At 34.5% G+C, this 23052-nt stretch overlaps 1 protein-coding gene across 4 annotated transcripts; it reads right to left on the reverse strand.

Moving 5' to 3' along the window:
• Positions 1-468: 468 nt before the first annotated feature.
• On the reverse strand, positions 469-22500 carry LOC126979645 (phosphoserine phosphatase). 4 transcript variants are annotated; one of them, XR_007732853.1, is made up of 7 exons: positions 22011-22175; positions 15946-16146; positions 14098-14232; positions 11486-11631; positions 4881-5042; positions 956-2687; positions 469-737 (listed from the first exon to the last, which is right to left on the reverse strand). XR_007732853.1 is itself a non-coding variant. In XM_050829096.1 (6 exons), exons 1-6 carry the CDS (start codon positions 22250-22252, stop codon positions 2584-2586), a joined length of 765 nt encoding a protein of 254 aa, XP_050685053.1. In that variant the 5' UTR covers positions 22253-22500; the 3' UTR covers positions 469-2583. The 4 variants fall into 4 exon arrangements, 3 of the variants coding, with proteins under 3 accessions (XP_050685053.1, XP_050685052.1, XP_050685054.1); XM_050829096.1 differs by lacking the exon at positions 22011-22175 and adding an exon at positions 22236-22500 and having other exon boundaries at positions 469-2687; XM_050829095.1 differs by having other exon boundaries at positions 469-2687.
• Between the last annotated feature and the right edge of the window lie 552 nt (positions 22501-23052).

Consider the following 23052-nt stretch of genomic DNA (forward strand, 5'->3'; position numbering starts at 1 on the left):
TTGTAAGTACAGCTCGAATTTATATACTCAAATATATTAAGTAGTTCTTAGGTGAAGTTGAACGTGCGATGGTCCGGACGGTTAGCACGTATGAGAAATACACGGGGCACCCAGGTGACCCAGAATCAGTTACGACAGTCTATGTCCCGCATACTAGAAGATGTGTAATCTATTTTTATCTACTGTATCCATAACTATGCATAAAAATGACAAAATAACCTTAAGGATTGAGACGCCATCTGCAATATAGGCCTAAGCTTTTTAAATTAACTACGATACGGATAGGATACTTTTTACTGCCAAGAACCTAGTTCAGAAGACCATACGGAGCAATAGTGTAATCCTAATTAAAATACAGTATTTTACTAGCTACGGCAACCTTTAAGCCAAAATAAAACTTAGCGGCAGAAATCTGCAGCGGTATGGTTTACAAAAATATTTGATTTGATTTAACTTAATAAAAAACAATTTATAATAAAATATTTATTACTTATCATAAGAAATACACAGCCATTTTTGACAATAATTGTTGGACCGAGGGTCAATAGCAAATAAATTATCAATAATAATAATTAAAATATTCAATATACAACGGCACAACTATAGAATAATGGTACTTAATTACAATCAAAGAAAACCCTCACACAATTGAGGACTTAGTCCTGAAATACTACATTTTGTACTCAGAGTACAATAACATGTAAATGCAGTTAACGACATAATAATGGCAACTTAATCTAACAGCATGTATATTTGTTTCAGGTATAATAAGAAAATAAATCTGTTTTGATTCTGGGCACCGGTCATTACTATAATCACTTATAAAATCGTTTACACCGATCAAATGACACACTCTAAGCTTGTTGGTCTACTGAAACGTGACATTGGCGAGTTGTGGTGCCCCTTCCACAGAAGCCACTAGAAAGAATAGAATAGAATAGAATGGCAACTTGACACAAACCTGTGGACGATACATTTTAAATATTATATTGTAATTGAAATGATTTGTAAATCGATGTAAATGTAAATCTTGATATAAAAGAGTGGCCATGAGTTTCTTGCTACATCTTCTCTCTTAATAAGAAAAATATTTTATTTTTTTTGACATTCATAAGTGTCATTTCCGTGACCTACTTGAATAAACTGATTTTGATTTGATTTGATAACGAATTTACGAAGTTATCACCACCACCCACTTCTTCTGCATTCTTGAGCTTGGCTTCGGCAAGAACTCAGCCAACTGAAAAGCGCATTGCAAGTTTGCAGGTAAGTAGTGCTAGAATGGCCGCGAACGACTTATCTCAGTTACCTTTAGGAAGGGCCTCCGATTGGTCCAAAACTAGGCGGTACACTAATTATTCGCGAGTTATTTTTTTTAAATAAGTAAATATTTCATATTAATTAAATAACAATTACTTCATCCTATTTCGTTTCCTTTCACCCCCTGGTTATCGGTATAATTTAAGGGTGATAGATTTGAAACGTCATTATAAATTGCTTAGAGCCGCGAAAAATAAAAGTTTCAATTTATTCTTCACATAATATAATTACTTTATATGCAAGAGAAAATGCATAATTAATATTATAAAATGTGAAAATAAGTCTGTCTGTTAATCATGGACATATTATGCTAAGTTGAGGAAAATAATAAATACTAAATTATTTCCTACAAGCTGATAAAGGGTTTTTAAAAATAATAAGCAAGTTTGGAATTAACTTAAACAACTTTTTATGTGAATCCTATTTCCAGGAAGATTTCTATGGCAAACTAAACCTACTATTGGTATACTTATAGCTCATCGATGTGAATTTCAGTTTCTCACTAATCCCGCGGGAACCATGGAATTTTCCGGTATAAAATGCTAGCCTATGTCCTTTCCCAAGCTCTAGTCTATCGCTGTACTAAATTTCATCAACATCAGTAGCTCCGGCGTAAAAGCGTAACAAACAAACTTACATTCGGATTTATAATATTAGTAGGGATAGGAAACGAAAACAACCCCTAAAGTGATCACTGAAGCCCACACAATCACAAGAGTGTTGCCATCCTTTTAGATGTTTTTACACACATTCATTAGAGCTTTAGAGTTTTCATATCTTTTGACTACTAAACACTTAAATTGGTATCAAATACTGGTCTTTTTATCAAAACAAAATCGTATAAAAATTATATAATATAATATATTTTATATCGATTCTTATTCTGCATAATCCGTACTTCATACATTAAACTAAAACTGATCAATAATTGTCGGTTAGATTTATCAGATACTCGTCAACAATAAAATAATATATTAAATATAACATTAATTAAAACTATTTTCGTCACATTATATTATTAAAATTAAAACACACACCACCAACGGTTTAAAAAAAATTACAAAAGTCAGAAATGTGCAAAACACAAATTATTTTATAACAGGGTATAAAATTATCAATTGCCTACGCATCAACGTCATCAGACATCGAAACAATAATAACAGCTTACGTAATGCTTAAATAAATATATACACACAGTTCTACGTACAAACATGTAGATTGATTATTAAGGCACTCAATCGGTTGTCAACTTAGCGGAGGTGATCACTTCGCTTGCACGGACAGGTGATCGATCAGCTCTTGGAACTGCGTGACATACCAAGCCGCCTTCTTCTTCACTTCTTCTCGCACCACGTTTCCACCGAAACCTGTAAGATGATAAAATAGCATGTGTTACACATACAAATAGTAACACTACTCGGCCACTATTCGTAGCAACGGGGTGCGGTATAAGGAGAGACCACCCCCCTCAGATCACGTGGTTCTCGATCGTACCATAAATATTTTACTAACATAGTTTTAAGTACTACTCTACTAACAATATATGGATTTATAATGGTCTGAATTAAATGAATGTTATTTTATTTTATTTATTTATTTTATAAATACATTTTTTTTGGTGTCTGAACGTAAAATAATCTTCACACGACGGAATTTTTACAGCGACTATCCTAGAAAGTTTGTTGAAATAAGATTGACACGATATTATAATAACATTGACACACTTTTTACACAAATTATCTTGCCCCAAGTTAAGCATATATAGCCTGTGTTATGGGTTACAAGACAATGATATATTTAATACAATATACTTACTTAAACATACATAAAATCATATAAACATACATGTAAACATACATAAATACATTTGAACATCCATGACTCGGAAACAAACATCCATATTCATCATATAAATGCTTGCACCTAACGGTATTCGAACCCGGAACCTCTAGCTTAGTAGGTAGGATCGCTAACCACTCGGCTATACAGGTCGTCATGGTATAATAATATACTCAGCCTCATTTCGCCATATTCTCTTCCCACGATGATCTAGGTAACAATGTCCTTTTCAGTAACTTTAGGTACCGTCTCATTGAGTTAATGAAAATAAAATAAATTACTAACTAGCCACGGGCTAGTAAAAAAAGAAGGACTCCGCGCCGTGATATCAGCAAGTGAAGCACCTTTATGCTAGTGTGTGTGCGGTTACGGGGTATACCAGTTACACAATTTTTTCTCCCTTAAATAATCATATATCCACAAATACTTTTATATTATTGTTTTTACTCTTTTTGACAACGCACGACGGCATTTTTTAAATATTTTATTGAAACGCAAACTGATATGTCACAGACGATGACAATTCTCAGAATGGCCGCCTATCGGCCTGTAGTAGTGTGTGTGCGTAGGGCTATGTATTTACACGTTAATCGGCTTCTTTTGGTTCTACACTGTTATGAAAGATGATACGGAGTCCTTATTTTTTTACTAGTCCGTGTAACTAGCTTACTTAATTACTAATATATATATAGTAACTCGTGTGGTTCGTCAATTTAAATTAATTTGTTTTTAAGTTTATAATTGCTTTATTACATTAAAAAACACATTTTACTTGGGTAATTCAATCACACACAGTGGCAAAACATCGCATCCTGAGTGTTATATTGACAGCTCGCCATTTTATCGCTATTGTCGTGTCGCTCACGTCTATAGCGTTGTTTCACTCGAAAACCGTTTGAGAACCGCATCGCAAATGATGTATTCTTAGGCCAATTATCTGAAGGCAAAACCAGGCGGAGTATATTGTGGTGTGTTGTAGAGATATTGGGAGATTACATATTATAGCTACGTTATTTTCTGGAGTACATGCGGTCTTAAAGAAACACATGCATCCTGTGGCAACTGTAGGTGGACAGTGGTTTTATTATAACCACTGCTATGGGCAAATAATTCCACTTAATATCAGGTGGATAAACTAGTCGTTTAGTCACTTATGCTCATTAAAAAACGCTTTATTCGACGCGAAAAATCGCATATAAAAATATGCAATATTGGACGAACCCGCAGTTTGATTAAAATATGTGCCAGTTCAGTCGCCGGGAGAAAAATGTCCCCACCCCTTATTTATTTTCAAGATTCATACGAACGTTCACTTAAAGGTGCATTTAAACTAAACGAACAAAGATCCAGAGCTAGAACAAGAGCATTTTTTTTGATCTTTTAGTGTAAACGAAAGCTCGTCCACCGCATTTACACCAAAATATCAGCGAAAATCGAATTCGGACGAACACGCAAGAACGCTCTAGGCAACTATTCGCGCGCTCAAGTGTCGTTCACATCAAGCGAGCGAGCATTCATAGAATATAAGAATCTTTGCAAACGTAGACAGAATAATCAAGTCTGTTTACAATAAAATAATTTAATAGAGTAGGGATAGAATGAGCATTCGCTCGTCTAGTGTAAATTGGACTTAATAATAATTTACACACCGCGGAACACATTGCACATTTAGCCAAATCTACCTAAAGATCGATCTATGAGGTAATAGTAGTTCAATTTACCAATGAATGCATCGGCTGGTGGGCTAGCTTCAGCGTCGGTGGCTCCATCACCGATCATCACCAGCTTCTGAAAGCCGTGCTGCTCTTTTAGCCGTCTCACTACCAGAGCCTTGCCGCCAGACCGCGAAGTAGGCTCGTTCTCGTCGAAGCCCGCGTAATCACCTGGAAATAGTAACAAAATATAAATACAATTCTAACAAGTGTACCTACCTATGTACTTAAACCCTTTCAGAGTTATTAGAAAAAAAAATATTTAAACATGGCTTAGACACGTGTTTTGTTAGACAGTGAACTAACTATGACAACGTAAGAGACCTAACAATAATGAAGTCTTAAATGGAGTTTATTTTTGTCTATGGACAAGATAGACCGACGATCTGGTTAAGATCGCCGGAATACGTTGGATGAGGGCAGCGCAGGATTGATCGTCGTGGAGATTTTCGGGGGTTTGTCCAGCAGTGGACGTCTTCCGGCTGATGATGAATGTCATAATTACAAAACAAACCAACACAATATTCAGTTCACTTCATTAGAAACCCGTTTACATTCTCTTACAATGTCATATATATATATTACAGTGTATGTATGTTATCCTTGTGTTGTGTTCTAAATGGTACAAGTAATTGAGATCATATAGATATGTTATCATTGATAAATGATACAGTACTGTACAGTGCACCTGCACTTTTGTACCTACAAATAATATAAATATACTGCGACAATCAATTCTCGTTCAATTTGATCACGAAGCCAAGTTTCTCTCTGTTTATGATAACTTGGTAGCCGAGATTATGCTTCAAGAAAAACAATTATTTGTAATTCAGTGTTTTATCTTATCTATTAGGTTTTTAATCATAGCTTAGATACGTGTTTTGTTAGACAGTGACCTAGCTCACACACTTTGAAAAACAAAATTTTATGAACGATGCGGGATTCGAACCCACGACCTCCGGCGTTCCATATTCGCATCGTTCATAAAATTTTGTTTTTCAAATTTTATTTGTGTATTAATCCTAGAAGTGAGGGTTATCACTTTAAAGACATAACATATTTATTAGTGACCTAACTATTACACAAAACACTATGTAACTTGTGTTTAACTAAAACCTCGTTAAGCACAACATAAACAGAAGTGTAAAGGTACAATTAAAGGAACAGAACGTAATTTTTGTCAGCTGTCATCCATCTGTCATCATATAAACTAAATCTTCCATATAAATGTGATCTGGGCGTTGGGGCACACCTTAGAGAAACTTCGGCTCGTGTTTAAATATAAGCAATGTCAAATGATTGTTAAATTCTAAACAATAGAAAAACACACACATGTTAAACATCATTTCATATTACTTTTGGGTACAAATATAACTTTAGCGGGGTAAAAATTAAGCGCCGTTTGATATATTGAATTATGAGTGTAATGAGATGTATGCTACTGCCCCGTTATGCAATTTCTTGTGACATGAGTTTGGTGTAAGCCCACAAATGTTACAGTTTCTAATTACGTACAGTGGTATTCAATACTTTTTCTACGGCCATCAAATAAATGAAAACATATTTATTTAGGTGCGGATAAAGAGAAAAAAATATGCAAAAATGGTAGTTGTCTACCGCGCATGCGCGATGTAAGTGATCGACATTGCGTGGATCCGTGAACTTCACGGCTTTTCTAGCCCAAAATACAATGAAATTATGTAATAATCGTACACTGAACGCCATGAAACTACTTTAAAAGTTTTCATTGTACTGCTGTTGACTCGTTCGAGAATGGACATAAACAAGTGCCCGGTAAGAGTGAATAGTTTTTTGGGAATTGAATCGAGTATATAAAAGAATATAACAGTACATACCAAGTCTTGTGACGCGTCAAGATTTTGTAAGCGCTTGTGTTATGAATTTAGTTTTGTATTGAGTAAATTACAAAATGGGGGAATGAACAGAATATTACAGAACAACGTCATGTGACGCGTCAACATTTTGTAAGCGCTTGTGTTATGAATTTAGTTTTGTATTGAGTAAATTACAAAATGGGGGAATGAACAGAATATTACAGAACAACGTCATGTGACGCGTCAACATTTTGTAAGCGCTTGTGTTATGAATTTAGTTTTGTATTGAGTAAATTACAAAATGGGGGAATGAACAGAATATTACAGAACAACGTCATGTGACGCGTCAACATTTTGTAAGCGCTTGTGTTATAAATTTAGTTTTGTATTGAGTAAATTACAAAATGGGGGAATGAACAGAATATTACGGTACAACGTCATGTGACGCGTCAACATTTTGTAAGCGCTTGTGTTATGGTTTGAGGTTTTGTATTGAGTAAACTACAAAATGGGAGTATAAATAGAATATAACAGTACAATGTCATGTGACGCGTCAAAATTTTGTGAGAGCTTGTGTTGTAATTTGAGGTTTTGTATTGAGTAAATTACGAATTAGAATATAACGATAAAATAAAACTACCACCCTATCAAAAAAGACTACCTCAGACCTGAGAAGAATGCGCAAGAAACTCAGCGGACTTTTTTTTATATAAAAATATGGATTACAATGTGATATCGTACAATAAATACATAATTAAAGAGCCTGAAGGATACAATACATTAATCATAATTTTCCAAAAGCGTTGCTTTAAATTTGTTTTTTTATTGGTTGAGTTAATTAAGAAGCTTGACACTTATAACAAACGGAACTCTAAAAAAAAACATACCAACGAATAGAGAACCTCCTCCTTTTTTCAAGTCGGTTAAAAACGAATAGAGATTGATTGTTTCTCAACTCGACACTTCAATGTTTGATAATTAATTGCACATAAATGATAACAAATGTATTACGTATTACGTAGATAAGTTGTATCATGTGAGCGAGATAATTGTTTTGGTTTACATCATAGTCCTTAGGTGGGGTCTGACGTCTAAATAGCGTGTTTGTATCTATATATAGACGAGCCACAGCTGTGGCCGTTTATTTAGTGATATAAGACGACTATTTCATAACGTGATCTAATCAAATTCTAGTAAAATTCCAAAAAATAGTGGGAGACTCCTTTGCACCGGATGCCGGCTAGATTATGGGTACCCCAACGGCTGCTATTTCTGCCGTGAAGCAGTAATGTGTAAGCATTACTGTGTTTCGTACTGAAGGGCGCCGTAGCTAGTGAAATTAGTGGGCAAATGAGTCTTAACATCTTGTGACGACCCATATAGCTGAATGGTTAGTGACCCTGACTACTAAGCTAGAGGTCCCGGGTTCGAATCCCGGTAGGTGCAATCATTTATATGATGTATACGGATGTGCGTTTCCGAGTCATGGATAATTATATGTATTTATGTATTTAAGTAAGTATATTGTATTAAATATATCGTTGTCTTGTACCCATAGCACAGGCTATGCCTAGTTTGGGGCAAGATAATTTGTGTAAAAGTGTGTTAATATTACTATTATGTCTCAAGGTGACGAGCGCAGTTGTAGTGCCGCTCAGAATATTTGGGTTTTTCAATAAACCTGAGCGGCACTGCATAGCGTTTCAATTAGGTACCATCAGCTGAACGTCCTGCTGGTCTCGTCCCATATTTCAATACAGAAATATCAATTATTAAGTTAATCCTATTTGGCCAGCCTGTATAGTCCCGGATATAAAAATCGTTATAATATATATCTATATATAAGGAACTAGTTACCACGAACTATTAAGTTGTTTGTTTTCCGTTTGCTATCATAAGTTTATGTACCTATATCATAGTAAAGAACTTATATTTTCCTTCATTTAACGCTCGTCAACCTTTTCCTCGACAATAATATTGTATAATTATCCTCTTTAAGTCAATGCAATAAACTTCAGTTTTTATGGAAATATAGCGCAAAAGATATGGGGGACACAAGATGGTTATCGGTCGCCGTCCCCGGTGTTTGCATTTTGCAACACCAGAGATAACTGTCATTGAATCGTGTTACTTTCTAAAGCGATTTACAAAAAAGCGTTGTAAGTACGTGGATATTTTTGAAAATATTTGGTATGTGCATATTTTCATTGATAAAACGAGGAAAGATGCATACAATTTGTTTAGAATATACTTTCTATAGATAATTTATACGTCTAGATATTGCTGCTAGACAACTGATGAAAACAGGCTATTTTTATTACTTTAGTGTGCGTTACACGCTATGTCTTACACTCACGATTTGTATGGCACTTTGTGTTAGAGTGCATTCATTGCTCAAAATAGAGGTTAACTGTCAGCCTCAAGTCTTTGCTCATACAACCATAGGTGGAATAGGAAATCATGCGCTATTTTCCGGATTCCGAGCACTGGATTCGACCACTGTCTTTTTTAGAAGGCATATAAGGCATTTATATTCTCAAAATTGATTCCTTTAGAATTCTTTTTGATGTAATTTCTAATATACTAGATACTACTACGGCTTCGGAAACAAATGGCGCTCTGAGAGAGAAGCGGCGCAAGAAACTCTCTCAGCATTCTTTTTTTTGCGCTCTTTTCAATAAATATATACAATATTGTACAGTCACTACTATCGCTATAAAATAATCATAATCTAGTCCCAGGCTGTCCGATCACTTAGATATTCAGCTGTGGTGTAATAGAATTTACGACAGAGCCATTTTTTATAAAACATTTGAATTTATTTCTAGATAATTCCTGAACAGGAACAATCAATAATTTTTTAGCTTCTATTTGCATATTCGTGTGGATAAAGGGATTTCCACAAACACGTGTTGGGAAACAATAGTTAGCGCAAACCGCACCAATGACCAACGGTTGCAGATAAGAGCGACCTCAGTAGCCGCTCGACACTGGTTCAACTCAATATCAAGTCTTTTTATTGTAAACGAGATGGACCGGTCACTGTGTCGGGTTACATGCACATATACATTAAAATATTCGTCTTTTTGAAATTGGACTTTACCGTTATAAGAATTAAGTGGGTATTTCAATTACAGCATTTCGAAATCATTTTATTATTAAAATTGTACTTTATATATGATAACAATTAAGTTGTTATTACAAAAGCAACAAAGTCTGTATTAAAGTCATATGTTACAGCATATTACGTTATTGCTACAATTTTTATGCAATTGTATATTCGCGTTAATGACAGGATCTCTCGCAATTTAAAACAGGTCCCACAACATTTACTGTTCGTGTGTTTTAAATATGACAACGACTCAAATAAAATTTGAAAAGAAAATGTCGCTCTTGCAAATCTACACAATTTCATACGATTTGCAAGAGCAAAAAAATCAAATCAATTTCCTAATATGCCAATATTGGGGTTGAGCAGGTTATCAACTGTAAGGTAGATCCTGTAGATGAAGCCACGACCTGAGAGTTGAACACAGCATACAAGATTTTATCAACGAACTCGAACGGTTGGCTCAGTTTGAAAGAGCGCTCGCACGGAACGCGAGAGGTCGTGGGTTCAAGTCCTGCAGAGTTCATAAAATGTTGTTTTCAAATTTTATTTGTGTATTAATCCCAAAGTGAGGGCTTTTTTATGGAATAGGAGGACAAACGAGCGTACGGGTCACCTGTTGTTAAGTGATCACCACCGCCCACAATCTCTTGCAACACCAGAGGAATCACAGGAGCGTTGCCGGTGCCGTTGCCGGTTATCAATTTATATCAAAACAAATTGTTTAGATTATAACGACTGCAAAATTTTACCCAATCTCTCATAAGATGTATACCGGGTTTAATCAGACAACCTCCGAATACAGAAGGGTACCGTAGAGCTCGCTATAACTGATTCATAGCTCCTCCTTAAAATCTTCTCCTTAGACTCAAAAACTACTACACCGACTTTTTAGTTTTTCTAGACATTTTTGTGTACATTTAAGATATTTGTTGGAGGTGTGGAAAAAAAATAAGCCGTCTGGGAGCTTTCAACGAAAACCCTTTGAGATATAACAAAATAACGTAAGTTGAAATTGTGTATCTTATATATGTCTACAAAAAAGTCCGAGATGGTATATGTCTATCTCTAAAGAATAACATACTACATCCATTATAATACACAAATAAAATTTGAAAAACAAAATTTTATGAACGATGCGGGATTCGAAGCCACGACCTCCGTCATTCTGTGCCGATGCTCTAACCAACTGAGCTAACCGTTCGAGTACCGCCTCGTTATAAAACTCTGTTTGCTTTGTTCAACTCTCAAGGCATAAAGGCTTTTATTTTCTCAAATTTGATTCCTTTAGAATTCTTTTGTTTTGTCCTCAGGTTGTGGCTTCAACTGTAAAGATCCTGTAGATTACAGTACTCGAACGGTTAGCTCAGTTGGTTAGAGCACCGGCACGGAACGCCGGAGGCCACGGGTTCGAATCCCGCATCGTTCATAAAATTTTTTTTTTCAAATTTTATTTGTGTATTAATCCTAGAAGTGAGGGTTATCACTTTAAAAAAAACATAACATATTGTCCGTTATAATACTTAAAAAAAAGGAATTATGTATTTGGCTCATAAACATTGATTATACATAAATTTTCACTACATTATACCCGAACACTTATATCATTCTTTTTTTTCTAGCTAGTAACAATTAAGAAAACAGTCGAATTATTAACAAGAGAAACTCACCGTTGAAGTAAAATTTAAGTCTGTTTGCATACACGTTGGTTGTCGGTATGTTGAGTTTCTCAGCAACAGGATCGATAAGACACCTGAACCCTCCGGACACGAGATACACTACAACCCCTCTCTCTTGCAACAACTTCACAAGTTGCCTGAAAATTAAATTCAATGTTTTACTTTGCTTGAAAACAATTGGCGTAATTTTTCTTTCATGACAATAAGTTGATAAACTGCTCAACCCCAATACTTGCATACCTATTAGCAATAGAGTATACGACAGCGCCGCTAGATACCGTCTTGTAACACCTGACGAAAACAAGTCTCTTTGCCATTTTTTTGGAATAGGTCACCGCCGCCCACATTCTCCCTCAGCACTAGAGGAATAAAAAAAGGCATTGCGGTTTTTTTAAATACCTGCATGCTTTTTTTGAGTGTATGCGTGCGACGCGATGTCTCCAGGGCGATAACTGGAGACATCGCGCGAATAAGTTGAGTCTCCAGTTTAGTTGTACATGGAATAACCGGGACCGGAGGAAAGAATGATATTTAAGTTTGCGGTATGAAGTGAGATGTGAAATTCGGCAACAGAAATCAAGGAATATCAAACAATCCCCGTGATAAATGCGGGACATTATCATATTCAGTTTCCGGTTCAATAAGAACGCAAAAGAAAGATTTTTATTTTTATTTTGAAACGTATAAGTGAATTGTACAAATACAAAAGATATACAATAAAAATAAAATTTAAATGGTTTCCTGAATTAAAGCAAAATTTTCATTTAAGGTACTTCCCTCCATGTGGCCTAGCCGTGGACATATTATATAAGGACATATTTTAAGTACACTAGGCAATATATAGGGATATATTATTAATTGATGTTTAAATTTAAAAAAAGACTTCTTTCAGTAAAACAATATATTTAAGGTACTTCCCTCCATGTGGAATGTGTATGCATATATATATAGGAACTGTATATGTATATTATACGATCTGTATAGCCGAGTGGTTAGCGATCCTACCTACGAACCCGGGACGGTTCGAATCCCGGTAGGTGCAAGCATTTATATGATGAATATGGATGTTTGTTTCAGAGTCATGGATGTTTAAATGTATTTATGTATGTTTATATGAATTTATGTATGTTTAAGTAAGTATATTGTATTAAATATATCATTGTCTTGTAACCCATAACACAGGCTATATATGCTTAACTTGGGGCAAGATAATTTGTATAAAAAGTGTGTCAATATTATTATTATTATATTAATTATTTTAAATAGCAACAGCTCTATCACATATGATACTAAATATTTGGTTTATTGAATCAGACAAGGTCAGGACAGCCGATGATAATGACATATTATGAAGCGGTTATAACTAGTTATATTCACACTATCACATATCACTAAATTACTTAACGAATATGCCTTGTCATGGTTTGAACAATCAACATTATTATGGCATCAACTATCTATTTTTTATAATTAAGGTTTTTCTCGACTTTGAATATGAGAAAATTCGTTCTGCGGACAAAGCTCTGTGAGGGATTTCGGCGATTTTGACACTATTATTATAATAATCTTAGATTAAGGATTGGTCTCCGCTGTGCTCCAACTAGATACCTCAGGCGTAGACGTAAAGAGCGGTTACTAATACTACGCCAAAGTGGACGTACTTGAGCCAGTCACGAACAATGTGTGACATTGACGTGCCGAATGTTCTGAGCAAACTTTGCTAATAATTGAATTTTCAAATTGCCGGGTTGCTTAATAAAACTATGTTAAAATAATACTACAAGAAATAAGAAAGACACTGGGTCACATATCATCAGTAAGTATGTTGTATTTTATTGATTTCAATGTAAAATAACACGAAGCCTAAGTTACAAAATTTGAAAGATGCCATTGAGTATCAAGACGCCCTGCACAAAAGCATACACAAATAGCCAATACACACTACAATATAAAGTTGCCATTGTTCATAATATTAACACCAGAAACAGACATAAACTTATAATACCGACTACTTGGCTAAGTCGAGTTAGTAAGTCTTTTGTGGGGCAATGTATATGCTTTTACATGATCCCAGAAAATGTTCAGTACAAAATATGTATTACGAAATTCAAAAAAATTGTCAAAAAATGTTTGTGTGTTAAAGGTTACTATAACATAAATGACTTTCTTAATAGTGCCACAGATTGGGAATGGAGCGACCACCCCCAGACTATTAAATAATAAGCTAAATAGTACAATATCACTTCTTAACCATATTTTTTATGAAAAAACAAAAGATCTTATGTCTCAAGGTGACGAGCGCAATTGTAGTGCCACTCAGAATTTTTGGGTTTTTTCAAGAATCCTGAGCGGCACTGCATTGTAATGGGCAAGGCGTATCAATTACCATCAGCTGAACGTACTGCTCGTCTCGTCCCTTATTGAAATTTAAAAATTTAAAAAATCACGGTTGTTTAATCATAGCGTACGTAAATGTGCAATTGAAATAAGTTCTAGCTTGTATGACAAAGCAGCCAACATCCCTTGGATTCGATTGACTTAGATTACTACACATTTTAAATAAAAACAAGTACACATTTATAGATAAATATAAGGTAACTTACGCAATCCCAGGTGTGAGATGAATTGGATGTGTGTTTATAAAGTCGCTTATCTGGCCAAAACTTGGCCTGATGATATCCAACCGCTTCTTGAGTGCCTCTTGGAAAGTCATTGTGCCACCCATTGCCTCGGCCGTTCTGTGGATTACATCATAGTTAAAGCAAAAGTAAGAAAAGTCAAACATTATCGTTGAGTGTTAAATCAAGTTGTAACTACCCTCATTTTTATAATTAAAATCTGAAGTGCCGTACGGCACACTATTCCCTCACTAACTTCTGACCCTTATTTTGATTATAAGATGGATTATTTTGCATGGTTTCAATTGCTTTCTGATACATTCACCCAAATCATTCTAATTATAAGCAATCTTATAATACGCATTGACAGAACGCTGCGCGGGCGCCAAAATCACGCCGATCTGTTAATGAACATTAGAAAATGAGGCTTGTTCACTAGAACACGCCGACAATGGCAGGAGACGAGCGGTTCGTCACTAGTCAATCAATATATATAATATTGTTTTGTTGATCTTGATCAACTTCAGTATAAAGAGGTATGTATAATGTCTGACCTAGCAAGTTTGACTAAATGTATTATGAAAAAATATTTATATCTTGCAAGTTGCTAGTGCTTGAAAAGTTGTAAATGTTATGTCATCTTGAAACCTTTACCTACTCGGTTTTTATAAGTAATTTTCTAGAAATTTCTTTGCGAACTGTATTCCTGTGAGTCTGAATTTAAATAAATAAAAATTGAAAAGTATTATAAAGTATCTTTCGTAGTCCTGATTTCGGTAAAAATAGGTACATAAATAAACAGTTATATCAACATTTGCATGTGAAATTCTTTAATTTTATACTGTAAGATAAAAATGTTATCGTAAAAATCTAGGATAGCCTTTTATAAATTTTGCCTAAGTAAGTATTCGTATCTTTAAAAATACTGTTAAGTCATAATCCTATTAATGCCTACCTATATAAAAACCGTATGTTGTGCTTATCTAACGGCGGAAGTGTTTAAAGAAAATATATCATATACTTTACATAATATAATTAATGTAATATCGCTTCGATCGGTTCCATATTTGTAAAAAAAAAGAAAAAACTCCTCATAGAATCACTTTTATATATTCCAGTGGACAAACGGTTCATCCAACGGAAAATAAAACTAATCTGCCACCCATGGACCTCAGCAGTGCCAAAGGTTTAGACTAGAAGTTCTCTTTGTTGTATAGGTTTGGGAATACAGCAGCCCGTAGATGATTCTACAAAGTGGCTATGCGGGACAAAGATTTTCTAGTGAAGCGTTTTTTTATGACTATAAGGGACGAGACATTGCTGGACGTTCAGCTGATGGTAATTGATCCGCACTTCCTATTACAATGCAATGCCGCTCAGTATTCTTGAAAACCCCAAAAATTCTGAGCGGCACTACAATTCCGCTCGTCACCTTGTGACGTAAGATATTAAGTCTCATTTTCCCAGTAATTTCACTAGCTACGGCGCCCTTCAGACCGGAACACAATAATGCTTACACATTACTGCTTCTCGGCAGACATAGCGTCGTTGTGGTGCCCATAATCAAGCCGGCATCCTGTGCAAAGAAGCCTCTTACGACGACTCTACTATGCTTTTTATGCCCCGGAGAAGAACAGGGCAACATTCCTCGAAAACGTGCTCTCAATTTTATTTAAACACAACACATAAACCGCGTAAATCCAAGAAAATACTAAGCTACTTATTTCTAATTGCATCAGAGTTAAAGTTTTTAAGGAATAAAGAAGTCCAGACTCAGAATTAGTCAAAACATAAACTGTAAAGTAAATGAATATAATATATTATGATACTCACAGCCTCTTAACCTCTTCACCCTTCCCGCAGAAGTTCGCAAGCTCGTCAATGCCCTCGTCCTGGATGACAGTGGAGTCGACATCGAAGCAGACGCAGTCAGCCGTTCTGAACACCTCCTGCACACTCTGTTGGGGCGACATCACGCTTATCGACACCAGAGATAGTGTCTTCAGGGTTGCGTACTGAAGGTTGGTCTTTAAACTGTCAAAAAAACCTTATTTAAACCAAATAAAATTTGCAAGCAAAATTCATGAACGTTGCGGGACACGAATCCGCGACCTCTCGGGATTCCATCCCAACACTCTTCTACTGAGCCAACCGTTCGAATGACGTATCGTTCGTAAATCTTGGCATGTCTTGTTCAACTCTCAGTTTGAGGCAAACGATAAAAAAATATTTCGCTCCTACGGCGTATCATACTACCGTGTGTTCCTTCCCCGTGTTTATTTATTTATTGCTCCAACAGGTTGAGCATGTACATAAATATATATATAATACAATTCCTTAATAACGAACATAGATATTTCTTTTCAGGTGACAACCCAACTATAGGTGCAAATCGAGATCAAGTAACAAAAGAGACACAAACAGAGCAGAACATACGTTTAAGCAAATTAATATTAAAATATTTCGAATAAGAAAAAATAAATTGAAAAAGACAAGAGAAAAATTGAAGGATATAACATCAACAACAAATTTTTCTACAATTATGTTATGGTGTTTAGTGTTTATGGGGTAAGCGTCATAATGATTTCGATAACGTATTTAAAATGTAATTTAACACACTTCTACAGTAAAATTTCGATTCTATGTGCCTAAGTTGCTGGTGACAAAAGATTTTGATACTCAAAGAAACGGTGGCTTTAGTAGTATTTTTAAGACATGACGAAATGAAAAGTTATATGTCCTAATTCTCACTACAACTTAGTGCTGTTTACGATCCCTTCAAACCCAAAATTCTGAGTGACACAGCAACTTTGCTCGTGTTTCAATGCGAAACACGAATAAGTTTGGCAATTTTTCGTTGGGCAAAGGCCGCCCCTGTTTTACTCCATTTATCTCGGTCTTGTGCCAGCTTTGACCAGGTCTTATTATAGGCATCCAGATCGTCTCCCCATCGTCTTTACCCGTCCTGAGGCACCCAATGCGTGACGACCTTCGCCCATTGATCTGTGTTTATCCGACACACATGCCCAGCCCAGTTCCACTTTAGCAAATTTTTGGTACAAATTGGCGGCAAAAATAACTGCTCGCCGTCTAGCATTGTGTGCTAAGGAGCTTGCCGCAGATACTGACATGTCGTTGTATATTAATATTTTAGATCAATTCTTTAATATCTTAGTTAAACTTAGTATTAGAGACAATTCCCTTTGTGAATATGGCCTAGACGAGGGTAACGTGGATCATCTGTTCTTCAATTGTCCCTTAATGCAACCTTCTTTGTACAATTTTATACCTGCTGAAGTACCCCGCCCATTTTCCTTTACATGTCTCCTCTCCCTAGTTTTCACTCCTTTTGTAAATATATTAAAAAGAATAAGATTAAGTTGTAAATATCATTGAATACTTGTAATAATTTTTGTAATTATATTTGTGTATGTCCTTTTTAGTCTAACAGCATGTATATTTGTTTCAGGTATAAAATAAAACTTGTTTCAATCTTTAGTACCGATCACTGCCAATCAAATTAGAATACAAAAATTCTCTAATCTTGGTGGTCTACCTTAACGTGACATTGGCAAACTTGTGGTATACCTTCCACAGGAGCCATAGTAGGAAGAATAGAATAGAATACACAAAGTGACATACAAATCGCAAGTGTAAGACGTAGCTTGTTACGCACACTAAAGTAATAAAACTAGCCTGTTTTCATCGATTGTCTAGCAGGCTCTATGTAGACGTATAAGCTATCTAAGGTTAATACTATGAAAGCAGAAGAGCTTCTGTCTCTATTGAACCAAAAGTGGCAGAACCCTGTAAGGGTTACTCACCGCGGGATTTAAGTAGAATTGAAATTGAATTTATCTTTACAATTACTTCGTTTTAAAATACAATTATTCACTTAGTTATATGAGTATCTATTAAATTGATTCCATTAATGTTGATGCTATCTAAGAACCGGTTATTTTTAATTTGTTTAATTAAACTAGTTTTGCCGAACTATTGAAATATTCGTTTATTCAAGGAAAATTAAATGTTGATTATCTTTTATTGCAAGGATTTTATTAAAAATGATACTTCACTGCCTTTGATCACAGCATGTACAAGATTTTTTTTACCATTTACTACTTATAACTATTGGTAGGATAAATAAAATTATTTACTCAGATTAACAGAACACAACTGATGACAGTTTTCCCTGCATTGCCTTACAAAAATAAGAGAGAAATTCATTCGAGCGACTTGTTATATAGAAGCCAAATGTGGTTAAACAATTGTTTATCAATCGCGGTAAGTTCTCATTTTCCTTGAGTTGAAAATGATATATTACTACCATGAACTGAATAGTTTCTGTCTGCGCTCTACCTATTTGAACGAAACTGACCTAGCAACGTACATTTAATCAAAACAAGTTGATAAATTTTCATACGAAACCTTAAGTTAATACATAATATATTGATTATAAATGGGACTTTATTGCGTTGACGCCTTAGCTAGGTATTTAACCTATATGTTGTATTATTAAAAAAATTACCTGCTGAGAGCCATTTTTCAAATATGATAATCGCTGTCTTGATGTAAACTAATTAAAAGTCGTTTGACCGGAAACAAACACGCCTCCACTGTGAGTTACATATACTCGAGTTCGCGACCGTTATCGCCTTATATTGACAAGACCCTCATGATAACGTTATGATGCGAGCTACACAACGTTTCTCTCAAAGCTACGTACTATGAATGACGTCATACGGCATCCTCGTTTAAGACATATGGGCAGACGGCTGAATAACTTGAAGTAGGGGCGATAATACCACAATTGTCTCTTTCACTCGCGATAGAATCGTATGGAATGTTTGTTGAAACACTTGTTTTGCGAATTGCGTCGGTCGAATTTATTATCTTGCGCGACCCAAGTACTGGTGTCAATGAAATGATAACAATCTTTGTTGTGAAGAAGTTGTGGCCGAAATTAACATGTTCCCTTAACAACGTCGTCGTTGTTTACTGCAGTGATTACTGCAATTGATTTACTGTACCTACTAAGGTTAAATATTCACAAAATTAACAGTAAGGGGAAAAGTATTTATTATAAAAGGCCTCATTTTGACATAAGTGCTATGGAAAGCCCCCTATGCAGATGCTACCTAGAGGGAGAAGAAACAGCCGCCCATGTTCTTATGGAATACATAGAAAACTACTTACTAGGGTGGAAGCACCTGGGCTCAGCTTGCATGAAGAGATGATAGGTAAAAGGAGAACACATGGCAGTTTCTACTCTAGATGTGTTTATGTTTGATAGATTATCAATTTATCATTTTCGATCGCTTTGATGAGTGAATACCACAGGAGTGTTATGAACTTCTGGAAGGAGCTGGGCTGGTTGGAATCATGGCACGCAAAATGGAGCCAACTGAATGGTCTAATTGCAGAAACAGGAGACTGTTTACCATACCTGCTGATAATTGTTGGACTTCCTCAAGTTTTTAGATATTTTTTTGGTATCACTTGGTAAAGAGGAAATAATTCACAAGACCAGAAATGACAGCAAGATAGTCTCTATATTATCAACTATCTATATATATATGTGTGTAATGAAAATGATCTTTTTTTGAGGCTCAATCACGCCTAAACCACTAATCGTATCGACATGAAACTACCACCATTTGATGCAAAATTTATCCTAGACGGTTTGTGGCCACTTATTTTTTATTGCATTTGTAATAAGATGAATAAAATTTAATTTATGTCCTTTTAAACTTCGCCCAGCAAAGCAGGCGGGAACAGCTGCTCTCTCAAATATATTATGAAAAGCCAGAGGCATATAAATCACTTAGGATTATTCAATTCTCTAAATTCTATGTGGTATTATGCCATCCACAGAAGCCACAGTAGGAGAAGAATAGAATACTATTAATAATAATTCTGTTAGAACCTTATAGTTACACAATTAATTAGCAAAATATTAATAAAAGAATAACATTATACTATAACCTGACTTGAAAAAAATGGACAATGTTATCAATTTGAGTGATTCTGAGTTTGAATTTATCATAGCTCCCTTGTTTACTGACCAATATAAAAAAATATTACTTTTCTTGATAGGGTCATTTCTGTTCACAGACGAGTAAAAAAAGAAGGACTCCGTGCCATGATATTAGCAAGTGAAGCACGGTTATGCTAGTGTGTGTGCGGTTACGGGGGATACTAGTTACACAATTGTTTCTCCCTTAAATAATCATATATGGCCACAAATATTTATATAGTATCGTTTCTACACTTTTTCACAATGTACGCAACATTTTTAAAATATTTTATTGAGACACAAACTGATCTGTCACAGACGATGACAATTCTCATAATAGCCGCCTATCGGCTTGTAGTAGTGTAAGTGTGTGCGTGGGGCTATGTGTAAATACATGTTAATCGGCTTGTTTTGGTGCTACACTGTTATGTAAGGTGACATGGAGTCCTTATTTTTTTACTAGTCCGTGTATCTGTTAAAGATGGTGTAAATAAAGCTTATAATATCAGATCTGTTGATAATTGAGTCTGAATGATTGTCACTTAGTGAAGAGGAAATACTTTAGACAACCACAAATTACAATTGGATGTGTCAATTAACTATTTTGTTAATCTAATATAGTATTTCAAGAATTACCAAATTGAAAAGGTTTATTTTATTTAAATTTAAAATGAAAAAACAGTATCCATCATGGAACTGATGTGGTGATGAAGCAAGATGTTAGGCAGCAGAACTCCTTCGTTGCAACAATGTTTCCCCACCATGTTTGACTTATTTCATTTGTTAAGAGACAATCTTAAAATAGACAAGCTCCATTTACACTACTAGATTGCAGTACTTAAAGTATGTATGTGTATATGTGTAAACTTGATTATGCTTTACCAATGTATGTATTACATAACTTACATATAAATTAAAGTAATTTTTACAAAAGTGAATTTTCCAACTTTAAAACATACTATTGCCATCAATGTAGAGGAAATTAATTATTTAACCTTTTAGTTACTGTTTTAAAATTAAAGTATATGAGTGTGTAAAGTCAGTTTTATCTTTGATCACTGTTATTGTAGCATATACAGCAGAATGTCTCTTGAGTCCACTTTTTTTTTTAATGAAAATAAGGGACGAGACAAGCAGGACGTTCAGCTGATGTATTTGATACACCCTGCCCGTTACAATGAGTGCCGCTCAAGATTATTGATGAACCCAAAAGTTTTGAGTGGCACTACAACTGCGCTCTTCACCTTGAGACATAAGATGTCAAGTCTCATTTGCCCAGTAATTACACTATTACACTTCTACTTGTTTGAGTATGTAATATAAAAGGTAACAATAAGGTAATAAATTATATCTCATTCTATAGGCATAATTTATTAAGCAACTCCTTACATTTATTATCTTGCATTTTATGTGTCAAAGCCAGTTGTAGATAAAATCATGCTCTTATCATTAGTCATTCGTTTGAAAGTGATAATTTTTGGCATGATGTTGTTTTGTCACACAAGGTTATCAATATTAAGCTAATCATGCAAACTGCTCATGTGTTATTGTTTATTTGGTTGTTTTTTTTTTTATTGATAAAAAATAAAATGTTTTCTATTTAAAAAACAAGTAAGAATATAATATTATGTATGACATTTTACTAATAACTAAGCATATTATTGCATGGGTTTGTACCTATATATAATACCACAAAGTCTTTACCCAAAATTTCACGTTTTTAAATATTATACACACAATAGTTTAGTCAGGAGGTTATAATGGTTACCAGTTATGTAATATAATCATATGTAATATAACCCATGAGTATGAAGGCACATGTAGAATAATAATTTTAAATAATAAATGATCTTTTCAAGTATCAATGGCAAATAAAACTTACCAATAAGTAGATGATAAAATAATTATTAACACAACAAATTGTTGCATAAAAACTTTCACTCTGTCAACACAACAGCTACTAAATTGCTGAATCATTGAGTCAATTTAGAAAAATTAGAATGAATGAACCAGTTAACCTTGTGGAGTCGTCAATCAATTCATTTGTGTGTTTTAGACTACTACAATGCTACGCAAACCATTAAATTTTAAACGATTTTAATCTTACATATAAGGCAGCATCATGTCCACAGTGTAACTTCTTCATTTCCTTTTATTAGGATTAGTTATTGATACTATTTTATTCATAGTAATTCAAATGAAAGTGGTTCCTCTAGTCCGAAATCGTATTATTGAATGAAAAATGGCACATAAATATTTAATTATTATTCAATTATTTCCAGTAATTATTTTTTAACATGAAAATAGTGTGAAATATAAATATTTGCGCCTTAGTCCTCAAGGCCTATAATACATCTAGAATCTGGATTATATCATTGTAGATGTAGATAAAAAGATTTAAGATATTTTACTATACGTTATCTCTTATCACTTCTAAGTTCTATCAAAATAAAAATAATTCACATTGACATTGACAAGAATGAACTAGAGACTAGAGGGTTCAGAGTAGAGAGAGCAATGCTTGCACACCTAATCAATATCTACGACATTTTAATTTGATGATCACTATTGAATTTCATAATAAGCGATCATGATATTATACTCACGGTAAACGTATCTTTTTATGGATCTTAGCATACAATTCAATTTTAGAAATTATTTTTTAGAATTACAGAACCTTCTATACTTTTAAGATGTTATAGTTTTGTAAAATTCATAGCTCTCAGATAGTTAAAAAAAAATAAAAAAGGCGCGAAATTAAAACTAAAGACGACCCTACAGCACTGAAAACATAAGTCTCAAACCAAAAATAAGTAGGTAATGCTAATAAGTACATAACGAAACCTTCAGACAGTAACTAAACGAGATAATATCGAGTCAATCTGTGCAAAATGAATGTTGTTAAGAGAGAAACACAAAACACG

This window comes from Leptidea sinapis, chromosome 3 (genome assembly GCF_905404315.1).
Source record: "Leptidea sinapis chromosome 3, ilLepSina1.1, whole genome shotgun sequence".
NCBI lineage: Eukaryota > Metazoa > Arthropoda > Insecta > Lepidoptera > Pieridae > Leptidea > Leptidea sinapis.